The sequence below is a fragment of the Oryctolagus cuniculus genome, chromosome 7 (assembly GCF_964237555.1).
Source record: "Oryctolagus cuniculus chromosome 7, mOryCun1.1, whole genome shotgun sequence".
NCBI classification, from domain to species: domain Eukaryota; kingdom Metazoa; phylum Chordata; class Mammalia; order Lagomorpha; family Leporidae; genus Oryctolagus; species Oryctolagus cuniculus.
Window position 1 is genome coordinate 139,294,286 of NC_091438.1, and position 16,102 is coordinate 139,310,387.

Below are 16,102 nucleotides of genomic sequence, written 5' to 3' on the forward strand. Positions count from 1 at the left end.
CTATGGATTCAGAATCTCCAAAGGAATATTTGGCATGGCAACTTCAGAACCACAATGCCTGTGTCTTGTAGCTCCTCTCTGAAAAGCCTGGTAAAATGGAGCTACAGGCCAGAGGAGAGAGCTTGACTTCATGTGCACAGTGGAAAAGAAACAAAAACACAGAGAATCAAGAGACCTGGCTTGCACAGATGGGAGGCCGTCTTTATGTGCAGTGAATGATAGGCCTCAGCCCCTGCACGTATGAGGACTGCTTCCTTAAATCTGTACTTGCTCCTGTTGCTTACATTTCACACAGAATTTTGCAAGTTCAGTCGTGGCCCACAGTTTTAAAAAATATTTCCCGGGGGCCAGCACCGTGGCCAGTAGGTAAGCATCCACCTGTGGCGTCAACATCCCACATGGGTGCCAGGAAGCAGGCAGCCTCTGCCGTCCCACACTTCCTCGCTGTCCCGGCTGCTCCTCTTCCCATCCAGCTCTCTGCGATGGCCTGGCAAAGCAGTACAAGATGGCCCAAGTCCTTGGGCCCTGGCACCCATATGGGAGACCCGGATGAAGTTCCTGGCTCCTAGCTTCAGATTGGCCGAGCTCAGGCCCTTGCAGCCATTTGAGGAGTGAACCAGTGGATGGAAGACCTTTCGCTCTGTCTGTAACTCTGCCTTTCAAATAAGTAAGTCTCAAAAAGTACTTTGGTGCCACAAAAAATAAAAAAATCTAGAAATCCACGCATAGCTTTGATGATACACATTTTCCATGAACTTCTTGAAGACCTCTCTTTCCTTGGGTGTCAGCAACATGTTTCATGAAACAGTACCCTTGACATGCAGTCCATTCCTAGCCTGTCTCCCTTTCTCTTGGTGCTTTTAAAGTCGTGATCCTCATCCACTGAACTGGTATCACAGCTCCCAGATGGTTTATAGCGAGCACTTTTTAAGTTAGCATTTCCATCTCTAAACATTAAGCTTTTTTCCTTTTTATTAACACTAATTGTACATGCTGCAAGAAGCATCTGACTGAACAGTGTCACGGGTGGTGAGAGCACTCACCAGAGCAGTGAGCAATGCCGTACCAGGACGGCCAGAGGCTGCGCGTTTAAACAGCTGCAAACTAGGAGGCATACATTTATCTGCAGTGTCTTCCCAGTCAGGGTGAGTTTTCCCATGATCCAACAGGTTTTCCCAGCTAGGTGATTTGCATATCTGGGCAGAGCAGGGGAGCTGGGGCAACCCTCTGCATTCCCAGCGGGCCAGCAGTGACAAGTCTGTGGCACTCGGAAGGTCTCCTGTAACTGCTTCGTGCTGAACCGGGGTGTTGTGTCCCGCCCTGGAACTGTGCCAGGGTTTCAGGGTGTCCCAGTGTCCCAGCTGCGGGGCTCCCGCAGTGGCAGAGCCTCGAGGAGGAGGAGGTGATGCCCTAGAAATGTCCTGTTACCCAGGGGCCTGTAGGTGGCCCCACCTGGAGGAGAGTTGTGTTTGCGTGTTCTGGAGGAGACACGCTGAGTTACTCTCAGGCAGTCACACCTAAGAACCCTTCCTTTGCAACCTGTTGGCTTTTTCTGATTTTGTTTAGGATCGACACCAGGATTCCATCTTGATTTTTATCCCCTCCATGTGATAACAGAATTTTTCGGCGCACACCACTGATCAGTCAGTCGCCCTGTAGCCAGGGTCTGTTTGTCCCTCCTAGCCAGGCTGGCTGTGAGCTGGTTGTTGGTCCCGTCCCACGCTGGGAGGGAATATCTGACCCCTAGGAGACAGTGTCAGAAACACTTTCAGCCACATCTGAGCACCCAAAAGGTTTCAGGAGTGGCTCTTAGACTAACTTTACCTGGGGTCCATTGCTAAGCTTTAGGCTGAGCTGTTTCGTAGGCGTGAGACCCGAATGGAGTTCCTGGTCCTGGCTTCAGCCTGGCCCAGCCTCCCAGCCGTTGTGGCCATCTAGGGAGTGAACCAGTGGATGGAAGATGGATCTCTGTCTCTCTCTGCCTCTCCCAAACTGACTTTCAAAATAAATGAACAAATCTTTTTTTTTTTTTTTTTTTGACAGGCAGAGTGGATAGTGAGAGAGACAGAGAGAAAGGTCTTCCTTTTGCCGTTGGTTCACCCCCCAATGGCCGCCACGACTGGCTAGTGTGCTGCGACCGGCGCACCGTGCCGATCCGAAGGCAGGAGCCAGGTGCTTCTCCTGGTCTCCCATAGGGTGCAGGGCCCAAGGACTTTGGCCATCCTCCACTGCCTTCCCGGGCCACAGCAGAGAGCTGGCCTGGAAGAGGGGCAACCGGGAAAGAATCTGGCGCCCCGACCGGGACTAGAACCTCTTGTGCCGGTGCCGATAGGTGGAGGATTAACCTATTGAGCCGCAGCGCCGGCCTGAACAAATCTTTAAACATAAATAAGTTAAGGACAGCTTTCCTAAGCAGTCAGGCTCACAAAGACAACAGATGATCTTACAGACGGCGACGAGAGATCACGCTGAGGACAGCATCGTAACTCAGAGTTCTGCTCAAGGACTGGCCGCCCGTTCTGGAAGTCTGCTGGGTCCAGGCAACATTACAAAAGAAAATGTGACGCCTGTTTTTGGGGTCAGGGGGCCAAGCTGATCCCAGTTAAGGAGATCGTCCCATTCTTCAGAACCACCACACATCGGGACAAGAGGAGAAAATGCCCCACCCAAGAGACAACCCTGCAAAGCTTTGCCAGGGCGTCTGTCAGGGAGAGCCCGGTTCCAATGGGAGTCGGCTTCAGCAGAGTGCCCCGCCCACTGGAGGGCCCGACAGCACCTTCTCAGCAAGGAGAGTGGCACCACAAGTCTTTCAGGCCAGTGTGGTCCCAAGAGGGGTGGTCAGTTGAGAAGCAGGGAGAGAGGGAGCCCCCCAAGATGGAATGGAAGGGGTCCTCCGCTCCCAGGGCGAGCACGGGGCCTCCCCATGCCACCAGAGTGACCCACACATGGGCAAGCTCCCAGGCCAGAGACGGGGGGAAGGGCTGGGAGTGACCAGGAGGCCAACAGCAGGCATGGATTCTCCCGGAGGAGCTGCTGCTGCCTATGGCGCCACATGTGGGAGGTTGGTTCCTGGCAATCAGAGAAGCTACCAAAACGTCTCGGGACACGAGCAGCCAAGGCCAGTGGCCCCAGTGAGGAAAAAAATTCAGCAGGGCAGTCGGCGAGCAGAGTTAGGCTTACTGAGCACACTGCAGGGGAGCGGTGGGCAGCCCGGCCAGAGGCTGGCCGCGGCATCACGGACGACCATCTAAGGCGCGAACCTGTGACAGCACTATCTTCACGATCCAGTGGCTGTCCCAGGCAAGGGAGTGGCGGTTTGAAGTGGAACTGGGGAGCGGGCACCGCCCTTAGCTTCGGGATTTGCCCTGTGCCCCTGGGGGAGCCTCCACACTATGTACCTATGGGGTAGAGTGTGACCCGCAACGGGGTCATCACAGAGCTGACACTACCCAGCGTCCACTTCGACAGAACCGTCACTGCCAGTTACCTTGGTTCCCACGCCGTCCTGGGTGCCTGGTGCACGCGCCCCCTTCACTGGGGAGCTACAAGCACTCCACGGAGTGAACTGAATGGCCTGGCGTCACAAGAGCCTCCAGCTGAGGCTCTGTGCAGAACAGGCAAACACCAGCCCCTGGCCCCCATTCCCAGGAACAGAACAGTCCTGGGGGAGGGGCTCGAGGGCCCCTGGGGAGGGAACAGGAGTCAGAGCAAAATGGCTCAGAGTCTCCACTGACCAGGGCTGGCCTTCCTCGGAGCCACTTTCTTCCAGGTGACTGGCTCCACCCAACGCCGGGGCCAACTTCCTCCAGCAGGCCCCACCCCCAAGCAGGTCCCTCTCAGGCAGTACACCGGAGACTGCCCCTGTGAGTGTGGCTCCTGAGGCAGAGGGGCAGGAGCCACTTGGGCTCCGAGCTGAGAGCTCTGGCAGTCTGTCCCTCCAGCTTCCACGCATGGCTTTCAAGGAAGGACTCAGGTGAGTGGGGACACTGTCACGGGGGACGGGGAGGGACAGCTGACCTGAGAGGGGTCCAGGCTGGCTGCCAGCAGCCAAAGGAGCCTAGGAGAGGTGCCCGAGCCAGCCAGCTGGTACCGGCTGAGCCCCAGATCCTGGGCAAAGGCAACTCAGACACCATCCGCAGAGGACAGCAGGGCAGGGGGCTGCATCCAGGGGCCCTCATGGCCTGTGAATGGTTGGGCAGCCCCTCTTGCTTCCCTCAACTCTGAGCCCCTGGTGAGCCAGAGAGCCCAGGCCAGGGGAACCATCACCTCAAGCCAGGCAAGCGCCCCATCCCCCGGGACTCCGCGGATTAGGAAGTCTTCTCCCCGGAGGAGAGAATGGCTGAGCTGTGGTTCTCTTCTGGAAGCAGGGAGTGGGGAGCAGGGCTGGGGTGGGGCTTATGGGACACCTTCTACAGGCAGGGCCTGGGTGGTTGGTCCCTTTGTAAACACGGAACCAAGGGTGAGACGCGCGGCTCAGGCAGGGCACCCAGGACCCAGGGCTCCCAGACTGGAGTAAGGGAGAGGGCAGGAGGAGCCGATGGGTCCCAGCACCCCCCTAGATCTGACTGTGAATTCAACTAGTCCACTTGGGCTGACTCTGTCTGGCTGCCCTGGCCGAGATCCAGTGTCCTAGATAAGCACTGGCTTGTCCTACCCCGATGGGGGAGTTGGGGCCGGCTGAGGCCTGGGAGGCCGGCTGCCGCCTTTTCCTGTCCCTGCCGCAGGCTGTTACCTCCCAGAGCGGGTGGCTGCCTGGACAGCATCTGCCCCAGGCTCCTGGTAGCCAGAGTGGCCCAGCCGCAGCCAGTTCTGCCCGGGCTGCTTTAGACAGAGTGAGGGAGGCACAGCTTCGTGCACCAGACACTGACTTGGGAGGAGCCCAACCTACAGGGAGAGTAACAGGGTCCAGGACGCTGGGGAGAGGAGCATCAGGGTTGAGCTGCAGCCAGAAGGTGAGCCCAAAGCCATGCTGGAGGTCAGACAGACCAGAAGTCCAAGCTCGGCCCCACTACCCGCCAGCCGTGGGCCCCTGAGCCAGTGGCCTAGCCTTCCAGAGCTCAGTCGCTGTCCCCTCTAAGGGCCCCCTGGCAGAGTGCTGGCTCAGTGAAGTGTCACGATTATGAACAAGGAGTGCAGCCTTAATCCTGGAGAAAACAGGGGGAGTGCTAAAAAGCAAAGGAGTAACAGTTTGGGGAAGAGAATGAGGACAAAGAACCCATTCATCACTTCATCTATTGACTGAACAAATCGATGTTAATACCACCAATTAGGAGGCAGGCTCTGGGAGCTGGCACCAAGAACACAAAGTCTAATGAAGGGAGGCTCAGCGCTGAGTGGGGCAGGCAGCACCTCGTGGCATGCTGTCGGGGCAGCATCAACCCAAGCTCAAGTCTTCCTGTGTAAGACACAGCACCTCTAGCAATCCCCACCCTCATTCCCTTCTGGTTGCCATCCTGTGTGGCCCTGGCCTCCTCTCCCTTGGTGCTCTCTCCCGTGACACCGCTATCCTCCAGGTCAATCCCAGAACTGAGTCTGCCTTCTGGGCGCTGGCCCCTGGCCCCAGCCAGGCCACTGTTCCATTTCCTGGCCCCCAGCCCCGACCCTCTAATCAACGGCCGAGTCGTGCCCTTCACCACCCACTGCTCCTTTGCCCACCACCAACACGCTGCCTCACACCCCCAAGTAGCTCCCCTGGCTGCACCCTGGCCCCTGGCTCTTCTCCTGCCTCTGGCCAGGCCCTCTTTCCTAGCCATCGATGTCCAAGTATAACAGATCAGCCTGAGAATTTGTTTTTTTCTTCTCAAGTGTGAAAATATGTGCCACACCCTGGAGAAAATACTTACCAGGGCTTGCCCAAGGCCCTCAGGTGAAGTTCAAAGCCCTGGGCCTGGAGCGCAGGTGCTGCGTCACCAGCCTTGCCTGTCTGTACGTGCTCGGCTCTCACGCTCTCTGCACAACGACCTGCAGGTCCACGCACATTCTACGCTCTCATTGCTCCCTTGGCCACACTGGTGCTTCCTCTGTACGGGCCACTGCCATCTTTGGATAACTTGGGATTCTTCGGGTCCTGGCTTAGAGGTCACCTCCCTCCTCCAGGAAGGCTCCCGACTTCCTACCCACCAGGGCTGAGTGACACCCTCCAATTCGCCCTCAGAACAGCCTGTGCTGACCCTACTCACAACATGGGCTGTGCTGGGTTCCGCTCACCTGCTCTGCGTCAGTCACATGACCCATACCCCCTCGCCAATCGCACTCCTGCCTTCATGGCTCAACCCTGCCAACCAGGGGCTGTGTATCACTCCCCTCTACTCCTTGACCTACCACCGTGCTTGATGCTGAGTGTATGTGCAAGAAACAATATGCTGCACGCTTGGCTGATCGGACCCCGACCAACCTCTTGGGGCACAAACTTTCTCCATACTGAAAATTCTCTTTGGACACACTGCCAGAAGCAGGGGTTTCTGAATCAAAGGGGAGGGATGCTGAGAGCTTTGCATTCCCACAGCTGAGCAGCCTTCAAAGATTAAAGGCTGTGGCATTTTACACGAGCGCCCGTCTCTCCACATTCTTGCAGCTTGGCTATTTTCATTGGTTTTCTTAAAGTGCTTATTTTATAGGCAAAACATATCACCTTGTTCTGATTTGTGTGTCTTTGATTACCAGTGAGGGTAAGCGCATTTCCATATGTTTGCCTTCTAAATGCGTTTCTTCTTTGAGGATCCCTCTGTGTGATCTGGGAACAGTTAAGGCAGGTGGGCTTTCTACAAGATGACCCTCGTGGGTGAGAGGGGAGGGAGCTGCTGCCACGGTCTCGGCGACAGAAGGGTAGGCCAGGGTCACTATGGGGAGAACGGAAGGGGCAGAGATCAAGGAGGCCCAAGTCAACCCAACCTGGGGGCCGAGAGCAGCCGGACAGTGGTGCAGGAGAGGGAGCGGTCAGGTGCACCCGGTTTCTGGCTCGGCCAGCTGAGCAGGAGGAGGTGCTCTGTGCGGACTGAAATGGCACCAGGTGGACACACACATGCACAAAGCTGCAAGTGGTTCCCAGAGCCACGTCCCAGATACACCTGCTGAGGAAGCAGGAGAGGCAGGCGCAGGGTGCAGGCAACCTTCTTGAAAGAGACCAGGGAAGCCATGTTTGGGAAGGACGTGTAAGGCAGGAAGTGGGGGCAGGAGGTTGCCTAGGGGGTGTGCAGGGGGAAGGCACCCCCACCGTCCGCAGCAGCTAACATCAGAGCTACTGCGGGGTGCGAGGCCTCACTCTGGTAGCCCAGCTCCCGTTAACCCCATGATGACCGCTCTCAGCTAGCTGTCCTTCTCATCCCCTTTCACTCACGAAGACTGACATGCAGAGGGCCACACCTGGTTCGAGGCCATGCAGTTACTAAGTGATGTGTGGGACCGGGACTCAAATCTGGGCATCGGGCCCCGGCGTCTGTGTCTGACCATACAGCCGAAGTCTCCCTGGAAAGCAGGGGAAGGCGGAGTGGGACAAGCTCCCCAGGAGGGGCTTATTAAGATTCTCAACATTTGGGGCCCTTCCTGAGAAACAGCTAACCAGGGACATGTCCCAAGGCCTCACCTCCTCTAAGCCAGGGCTGGGGCCACTGAGCTGAGCGGCAGGAACCCGCCCAGCCAGGTGGCTAGAGACACCACAGACTGATGCTGTACATTTCTCTCTCTCTCCAACTTACTAATTTTTAAAGATTTATCTATTTATTTTGAAAGAGTTACAGAGAGAGAGGGAGAGACAGAGAGATTTTCCATCCATTGACTCACTCCCCAAATGACTGCGATGGCCAGTGCTGGGCAAACAAAGCCAGGAACAGGAACTTCAGCCAGGTCTCCCATGTGAGCAGAAGGGACCCAAGCACTTGGGCCATCTTCTGCTGCTTTTCCAAGGCCATTAGTAGAGCGCTGGATTGGAAGTGGAACAGCTGGGGCACAAACAGGCACCCATACGGGATGGGGTTGCTTTATCCACTATACCACTACCCTCTAATTTATTCATTTGAAATGCACGGGGACAGAGACAGACAGGTCTTCCATCTACTGGTTCACTCTCCAAATCTCTCCAAATGCCCACAACAGTCAGGGCTGGGCCACACTGAAGCCAGGCACTCAGAACCCAATCCAGGTCTCCCACATGGGACACAGAGACACAACCACCCAAACCATCACCCGCTGTCTTCCAGGATGGCACACTAGCAGGAAGCTGGGACTGGAGGCAGAACTGGGACTAGAATCAGGCACTCCCGTGTGGGATGCCAATATCCCAAGTGGCATCTTAACCCCTACACCAAATGCCTGCCCCAGTACATTGTCTCTGATCAAAGCCAGCCCAGCAACTCATCCGTCCCAGACAGCTCTCAACTCCCAGCCACCAAGCCATAAGCCCCCTTCATCCTCTCCCAGCCTTCTTAGGTCCAAGATCAGCCCCACCCACCCCACAGGCTATGAACACAACCCTAATGTCATAGTCCCCAGGCATGCCCAAGGTCAGACTGCTGGGGACAGCAAAGGATTAGACATCTAAACGCTCAGAGGTGCCCTGGTTCGGTAAATTGTATTATTCACAGTCAGTGCAGGGGAAACCTGACAAAAGGGTGAGGACCTTAAGCTGTGAGATGGAACAGCCTCAAAGAGATATAACGGTCAATGGGGAATGCAAGGTGCCAACCAGCTGGGCCCCTCCGCAGCCACTAGTGGGGCAGCAGGGCAGACATCTGGCCTGGGAGTAAAGACACCCGGATCCCACACTGGAGTGCCTGAGCTCCATCCCTGGCTCCAGCTCTGGCCCCTGATTCCAGCTTCCTAACAATGCAGTCCCCGGGAGGCTGCGGCAATGGCTCAAGTAACTGGGTTCCTGCCACCCATGCAAACCTGGAGCGCATTCCTGCTTCCCGGCTGCTCCCAGCTCGGAGCCATTTGGGAGGGAACCACAGCTCTCTGTCCCTATGTCTCTCTGCCTCTCAAAAATAATTAAGAAGAAAGAAGAGAATATTAGACTGGCTGCCCCATACACAGGAGCGGAGTGGCTGGGAGAGGGGAAGACTATGCACGGCATATGTATATATACACATACACACTCATTTATCCCCGCGAGTGCCTGCACCACGTGCACAGTGAATACTCTTATTCAGAAGAGGAAATAAACTGAAACACTGGAAGCGCACAGTGGATCCCGCACACGCACACATACACGCGCATATCTGAATGAATTGCTGATGCTCCTCTCCATCCTCACCCCTCACCCCCAGGGCCAGGAAGAAAACCCTCTGGCGGCTGATCCTACTTGCACTTGGCCTCTTGGGCTTGCTCCTGTATGGGCTCCCAGTCGTCAGGTACAAGCCCCTTCCCAAGCACCCGAGGTGGGCACTCCGGGGTCAGGGTTAGGGTGGACCTCTGCAAGAGCCCTCTCCAGGGATGGGAGGTGGTGGCGAGCTCAGCCCCAGGCAGGTGCCCACGCCCCTTAGCTGTCCCCATCTTACAGGCACCTGGAAGTCCTCATCCCCATGGGTTTCTGCCCTTCAGCCACAATGTCCCAGCTGGGAGACAACTTCACAGGTGTCTTACATCCCTGGTAAGGAGTGGCCATCCCTCTGTCCTGGTGTCCCTGTCCTTCCCCCACCCCAGTAGAGCCAGGAGCTCAGCCCACAACCCTAGGGTCACATGTCTCACAGTCCTCTAGCCACCTTCACTGCTTATGGCCAGGGGTTTGGGGGGGGGCAAGGACTGGTCTGATGCATCTGCAGGTCCCTAGGGCCCAGCACTGGGGAGACAGCAGAGAGCAGGCTCCAGCAGGCGGCTGAATGGAGCTGTCTCCCCACCCCTGCCCTGGCCAGGGCCCGGCCTGAAGTCCTGACCTGCACCTCCTGGGGGGCTCCCATTATTTGGGACGGCACCTTTGACCCAGATGTGGCCCAGCAAGTGGCAGGAGAGCGGAACCTCACCATTGGGCTGACTGTCTTTGCTGTGGGCAGGTAAGGCCTGGGTATGGGGGTGCTGTCTAGGCAGGGAGGTTGAGGGCTGTGCCTGTGCATAGGGCACGGGGCATCCTGCTCCCCTTGACTGCGATTCCACAGTGGAGCGAGAGGCAAAGGCAGCACCCTTGCCCCAGACTCCCAGGCCGAGTCCAGGGCCATCCCCTTCTTCCCCCTCCTCCCTGGACACCAGCGTCACAGGGCCCGGCAGCCAGGGGCTCAGGACCTCTGAGAAGGAGCCAGCCTAGAGACCAGGGCTGACCCACCGGGGGCTGGGGCGGTGGTCAGGAGGTGACAGAGTCCTTCAGGTGAGAGTGGGAGAGGAAGGGACAAGCACTTGGGTGAACAGAGGGAGCCGGGCGCCTGGTGGTGGTCAGCGGCTCTGCTGCAGGCGGTGGGAGGGGAGGGCATGGTGGTGGTGGTTGGGGGGGACACGATTTTGCCAGGGAATTTTGACAGGGAGGGGGTGCTGGGGAGATGTACGGGAGTGGATCCAAGCTGGGGAAAGGGAACTGCAGGGAGGGGGAGACGAAAGGTACCCGTAGAGGGGCAGGATCATCAGCTCAGAGGATTCAGTAACTACTCGGTGGTGTGAGGAGTGGGGCGGGGAGACAGGAAGTGAGCTGCAAGAGGGGGCGCCCAGGGTGGCAAGGCTGGGGCTGCAGGTCTGGCCATGGGACAGATACTGATGACGACCAAGCGGAGGGACTGGCCACCGCAGCAGGTGACGGCAGAGTGTGGAAGAAACCACTGCAGGAGCGGGCATCCGTCTAGGAACTGAGGCCCGGACACCAGGAGGGGGCGGGGATGGGCAGGTGGATCTCCCAGTACAGATAGGAGGGGTGGGGCCAAGCTGGATGCAGAGGGGACTCCTGGCTGAGGACGGCGACCAGATCCTACAGCCCAAAGATACAGAGTTCAGAGCAACTAAAGGAAACAGGTCTAACGTTAAAGCCGGCAGCTCTGCAAAGGCAGTGGGAGGGCTTCCTTCCCCCTCCAGAGAACGCTGAAAGCCCGGGGAAGCCTTTTATTATTACTATTATTATTATTATTTTGCCAGACACACCAAACAGGTACTCAAGGCCCCTCTAACTCTGTTCCCCCCGTGCTCTGGAAGGGAGAGGAAGCCAGGAGGACCACTGAAAGGTGTGTGGGGGGGAACAGGACCAAGGGCTGACCCGTGGGCCAGTGGTGAGGTCCTCTGTCCCCCTACTTACGACAGGGACGCGAAGGCGTTCCTGAGGCAGCCCGTGGACCACATCTCCAGGTCCACAAACTCCAGGCTCTCCGGGTGTGATTCCAGCACCCGGGCCTTCAGGTGTCTGAGGTCTCTGATTTCAGTGTCCTACAGGGCCACCAGCCATGAGCAAGTGCAAGGACAGGCCAGGGCCAAGCTGGGTTGCAGTCTTGGCTCTCCCACTTAGGCACTTGGCTCTCCCACTTACGCACGGCGTACACGTGCCTAAAGCTCTTTACATGAAATAACACCTATGGTCTTAGAGCCACGTGACACATGCTCAAAATATTAGCACGACTGCTCTTGTTAAATCCCACTGTCCCAAGGTCTGTTAATACAAGTTTCCAGTATTCTAAGCAGTCTGGCTATCTACTTAAGGAATTACCACTAACTCAATGACTTAAAACTGCAAACTTCTTAGCATTAGAGATGGTGATAGGGCGGGGGTGTCAGGAATTTAGAGCCCAGCCGGCCAGGCTCCTCACTGCTCCCAAATGTCTGGATCTCCCCTGGGAGGCCCCTCTCTCCACCTGGCTTCTATGCCTGGCGACCTTGGCCTGCCTCCCATCAGGGCTGCACCAACGTTCTGCATCTGCCTGCACACAGGGTCAGGGCTCTCCAGGCACAAACGATGCCAGTCCCCCAAGGGTCCAGCCCAGCCTCACTCCCTAGGTGTCCTGCTGGCCAAAGCAGTCCCAGGGAACACAGCGACCCCGCCCTTCCAGGCAAGTGGGGCACACCACCTGCAAGCTTCTTTAATCTGCCACTCCAAGATTCTAGAATTGGAAGGTTCTGGAGTTCAGGACACTGGTTTGGGTAGGTCTAGGAAACAAGACCAGAGTGGAGGATGCGCCCGTGGGCGGGCCGTGCAGGGAGCCGCTTTGGGGTTGACCCGGGTGCCCCGGCCGGCCTGTAGGTACCTGGAGAAGTACCTGGCGCGCTTCCTGGAGACGGCAGAGCAGCACTTCATGGTGGGCCAGCGCGTGCTGTACTACGTGTTCACCGAGCGCCCCACCGCCATGCCACGCCTGGCGCTGGGCCCCGGACGCCGGCTGCACGTACAGCGCGTGGTGCGCGAGCAGCGCTGGCAGGACGTGTCCATGGCTCGCATGTCCACGCTGCGCGCCGCGCTGGCTGGGCGGCTGGGCCGCGAGGCGCACTTCGTGCTGTGCATGGACGTGGACCAGCACTTCAGCGGCGCCTTCGGGCCCGAGGCGCTGGCCGAGTCGGTGGCGCAGCTGCACGCCTGGCACTACCACTGGCCGCGGCGCCTGCTGCCCTTCGAGCGCGACGCGCGCTCGGCCGCCGCGCTGGCTCCGGGCGAGGGCGACTTCTACTACCACGCGGCCGTGTTCGGGGGCAGCGTGGCGGCGCTGCGCGGGCTGACGACGCACTGTGCGCGGGGCCTGCGGCAGGACCGCGCGCGCGGCCTCGAGGCGCGCTGGCACGACGAGAGCCACCTCAACAAGTTCTTCTGGCTGCACAAGCCCGCCAAGGTGCTGTCGCCCGAGTTCTGCTGGAGCCCGGATATTGGCCCGCGGGCCGAGATCCGCCGCCCGCGCCTGCTCTGGGCGCGCAAGGAGTACGCGCTGCTGCGCACCTAGCGCCACCGCCAGAGCCCGGGCGTAGCCCGCCTGCCTGCCGGGGTTCTGCTGGCCCCGCGTGGCTCCTGTAGCTCCAGGAGGGTGTGGAGTGGGACCTGGGAGGAGGAGAGGCCCGCGAGCCGGGGTCCCGCGCAGAAGCCGCGTATGAGCCTGGCCCCAGCCCTGTCTCCTTCCCGCACTTTCCTGCTGGGCTGAGCCACTGCTGGCCGCAGACCAGCAGTCTAGAGACCGGGCACCACTGACCTTGCCACCATCAGCGAGCAGATGCCACCTGTAAGGATGTTTTCGCCTGACCCTCTTTTGTAAAATAAAGAAACTGAGGCACGAAGAAAGAACGAACTGCCCGATAATCCTGGTGGGTCCCTGTGCTGTCCGCAGCGGAGAGTCGGGTTGGTCCCTGTGCCCAAACGCACTGCCGCAGAGCGGGAAGGCAGGCGGCCGGGTGGTGGCTGGTGCCCCTCAGGTGTCGTTTGTGTGCCTTAAGTACTATCGGAATAAAGTGTCCCAGAAGTGGCCGTGTGGCCTTTTCTAAATCCACGAAAATGATATTTCCTGGCCGCAAGGCTGGTGGGGCTTGGGGGGGTGGGGTGGGAGTGGAGCACAGTGCCTGGGAGGTGAGTGTCTCCATTCGTGGACTTCCTAGAACACAGGCTCTGAGTTGGGGGGCCATGTCATCAGGCCTCAGGCAGAACCAAGGCTGGGGCCGGCGCTGTGGCGCAGTGGGTTGTGGCCCTGGCCCGAAGCGCCGACATCCCATGTGGGCGCCGGTTCGAGACCCGGCTGCTGCACTTCCGATCCAGCTCTCTGCTATGGCCTGGGAAAGCAGTAGATGGTCCAAGCCCTTGTGGGAAACCTGGAGGAAGCTCCTGGCTCCTGGCTTCTGATCCGCACAGCTCCAGCCATTGTGGCCATCTGGGGAGTGAACCATTGGGTGGAAGACCTCTCCCTGCCTCTGCCTCTCTGTAACTCTGACTTTCAAATAAATAAATAGAGAGAGAAAGAGAGAGAGAGAGAGAGAGAGAAAACTTGCACTCTGCTATGCCTAACCTGCTGTGCCACAACACTGTCCTTTCTCTGCAGTGTTGTCACAGACCTCGCATTGCAGAGAGCAGTCCGAGCCTGATGATGTTTATACATTTCCATGAGCAGGTTCAGGTACTGATGGCATGACACAGGGGATTTCTTTCCTCCAAAGCGCAGTCTCGAGTGCCCAGGGGCCTCCTGCCTGAGCTACAGGAGCAAAACCCAGAAGGCTTTTTGGACTATGGACTGGAGGTGAGAACAGCCAGGCACGCCTAAGACCAGGTGGTCATGCTCTGGCTGCACTGGTGGGAAAATGTCCTCCGATTTACCCAGTGACGGTCACCGAGGGTGACATGCACCAACCCTAATGACCCTGGGCCACTCAGAGACCTGACCGAAAGCCAGTAAGATCCTGGCGTGAATCCACTCTTCCTCTACCTCTGTGTGGGACGTGGGCACGTTCCTGACCTTTGCTGGGTCTGTTCTGTTTCTCACCTGTCCGACGGGGATGCCAGTCCCCTCCTTGCAGGGGTTGCTCTAGAGCTCTGGAAAACACAACTTGCCCTCCCTCTCCCTGCCTGCCCCTTCCCCAGCAAGTTCTCAGAGTGCAAGGACTTTGCCCAAGAACAGCCATTTCCTGTTTGAAAGAAGTGTCCAGGCCCTGGGCTAGGAGCAGCCTTGTGTGCTATTGATGGAGACCTCCCCAGGGGAGCTGCTGGGTGGGCAACATCTTGGAAATGGCTCCCTCCTAGTGAGCCCTGGGACCTAAGAAGGGAGGGGGCAGGGGATGCAGGGACCTGAGTCTGAAGCAGGAATGCCAAGGAACGGAAGCTCCTTCTCCAGCTACCTCCACGGACGTAGCCGCAGGCCACAGCACGAATCCCAGGCCCACAGGGGCGATCAGGTGAAATCAGACTCCCGGTCCCCGGGGTGTCGCTGCTGCCTGTGCAGCCTCTACCTGCCCTGCCACGCCAGCTCACCTGGCACCCCCAGAAACTCCCGAGTGTCTTCGGGATCACGGATGGCGAGGAACACAGATGCACCAGGGCTACTATGCCAAGGACAACACCTGCATTTACTGTTACCCTGCAGGTGCCAGGCACAGCCCTGAGCCTCAGTACCAACTCCTTTCATCCTGTTACTTGCCTCACGTGACCCATGAGGACACCGGGCGCAGACTAGAATGGACTTCACACCACCAGCAGCTTTCACTCACCAATGTGAGAGCAAACAGGAAACAAAACACAGCCGAAGAATGAAGCCGGACGGGAACCCGAGCTACCACCGGCTCTGGGTCTCCTGTGTCCACTTGTGCCCAGCACGGCCACCCCTGCCCCCAGTCTGCAGGGACTGCAGGTGCCTGCTGGCTCCTGACTAACTTGTTCCTAGGAGTGGAGAGCCTGGGTAGAATCCGCAGCACAGGTGCTGGGTAAACACGCAGCACCTGGCTCTCGGGGGTGGGGTGTGGGGGAGGGGGAAGCCAGCCCGGAATCGCCATGTCTGCCACTCTCCATGGTGGAAACGCCACTGTGGTCGATCTCAATGGCATCACTCACTGCAGGGGTGTGCACCTGTTTTCATGAGCCAGGACAACCTGTGGGATCCCCGGCAAGCATGCCGGTCCTTGGGGTCCCACACCCATTCTGCCTCCTGACGCTGACACATGCTGGGTCCCCCTTCCGGAGACACAGTGGAGATGAGGGCTTCACCCCGTGCTCTGGGTGAAGAACGTGGGTCCCACAGCCCGCGCCATGTCCCAGTCAGAGCCAGATGACCTGACAATGCTGCAGTCTGTCTGGGGCTGCTCACCCCGCAGGAAGCGGATGCTGAGAGCCCCAAGTGGGCAGCTGCCCCACCACTGCCCCGTTACGCCAGCCCATAAATCCCCCCGGGACCCTCCATCCCTTGCAGCGGAGTTTCAACCCACAGGGCCAGGAGGGCTCCCTGGTGACGCGGGGCTAAGCCACGTCCAGGTCCCCGGGGGCAGCCCTGATCGATTTGGGGGGCCGTAATTCCCGCGCTCTTCTCCTGGAGAAGCGACTCACGGGCCTCCATGGGGGGAACCAGACGTGAAGGCGACTCCTTGGCCTGTCTCCAGACACCTAACGTGACTTCCGCACATCAGGCCCTCAGCCCAGAGAGGCGTGGGGTGCCTCTGCCCCCGAAGCAGGGGCAAGCGAGAGCCGCGGATGGGCCCAACACTGACTGTGGACGCTCTAGAACGGGACGAGCCTGGTCAACTGAGCCCCCTGCCA

General features: G+C 58.5%; 1 protein-coding gene across 3 annotated transcripts; it reads left to right on the forward strand.

The window, feature by feature from the left end:
• The first annotated feature begins 2,021 nt into the window (after positions 1-2,021).
• A3GALT2 (alpha 1,3-galactosyltransferase 2) lies at positions 2,022-13,339 on the forward strand. 3 transcript variants are annotated; one of them, XM_070078794.1, is made up of 5 exons: positions 2,022-3,973; positions 9,261-9,344; positions 9,494-9,583; positions 9,756-9,983; positions 12,137-13,339. In XM_070078794.1, the coding sequence occupies exons 1-5, from the start codon at positions 3,951-3,953 to the stop codon at positions 12,822-12,824; spliced, it is 1,113 nt and encodes a 370-aa protein (XP_069934895.1). In that variant the 5' UTR covers positions 2,022-3,950; the 3' UTR covers positions 12,825-13,339. The 3 variants fall into 3 exon arrangements, with proteins under 3 accessions (XP_069934895.1, XP_017205709.3, XP_051688024.2); XM_017350220.3 differs by having other exon boundaries at positions 9,846-9,983; XM_051832064.2 differs by lacking the exon at positions 9,494-9,583 and having other exon boundaries at positions 9,846-9,983.
• The last annotated feature ends 2,763 nt before the right edge of the window (positions 13,340-16,102 follow it).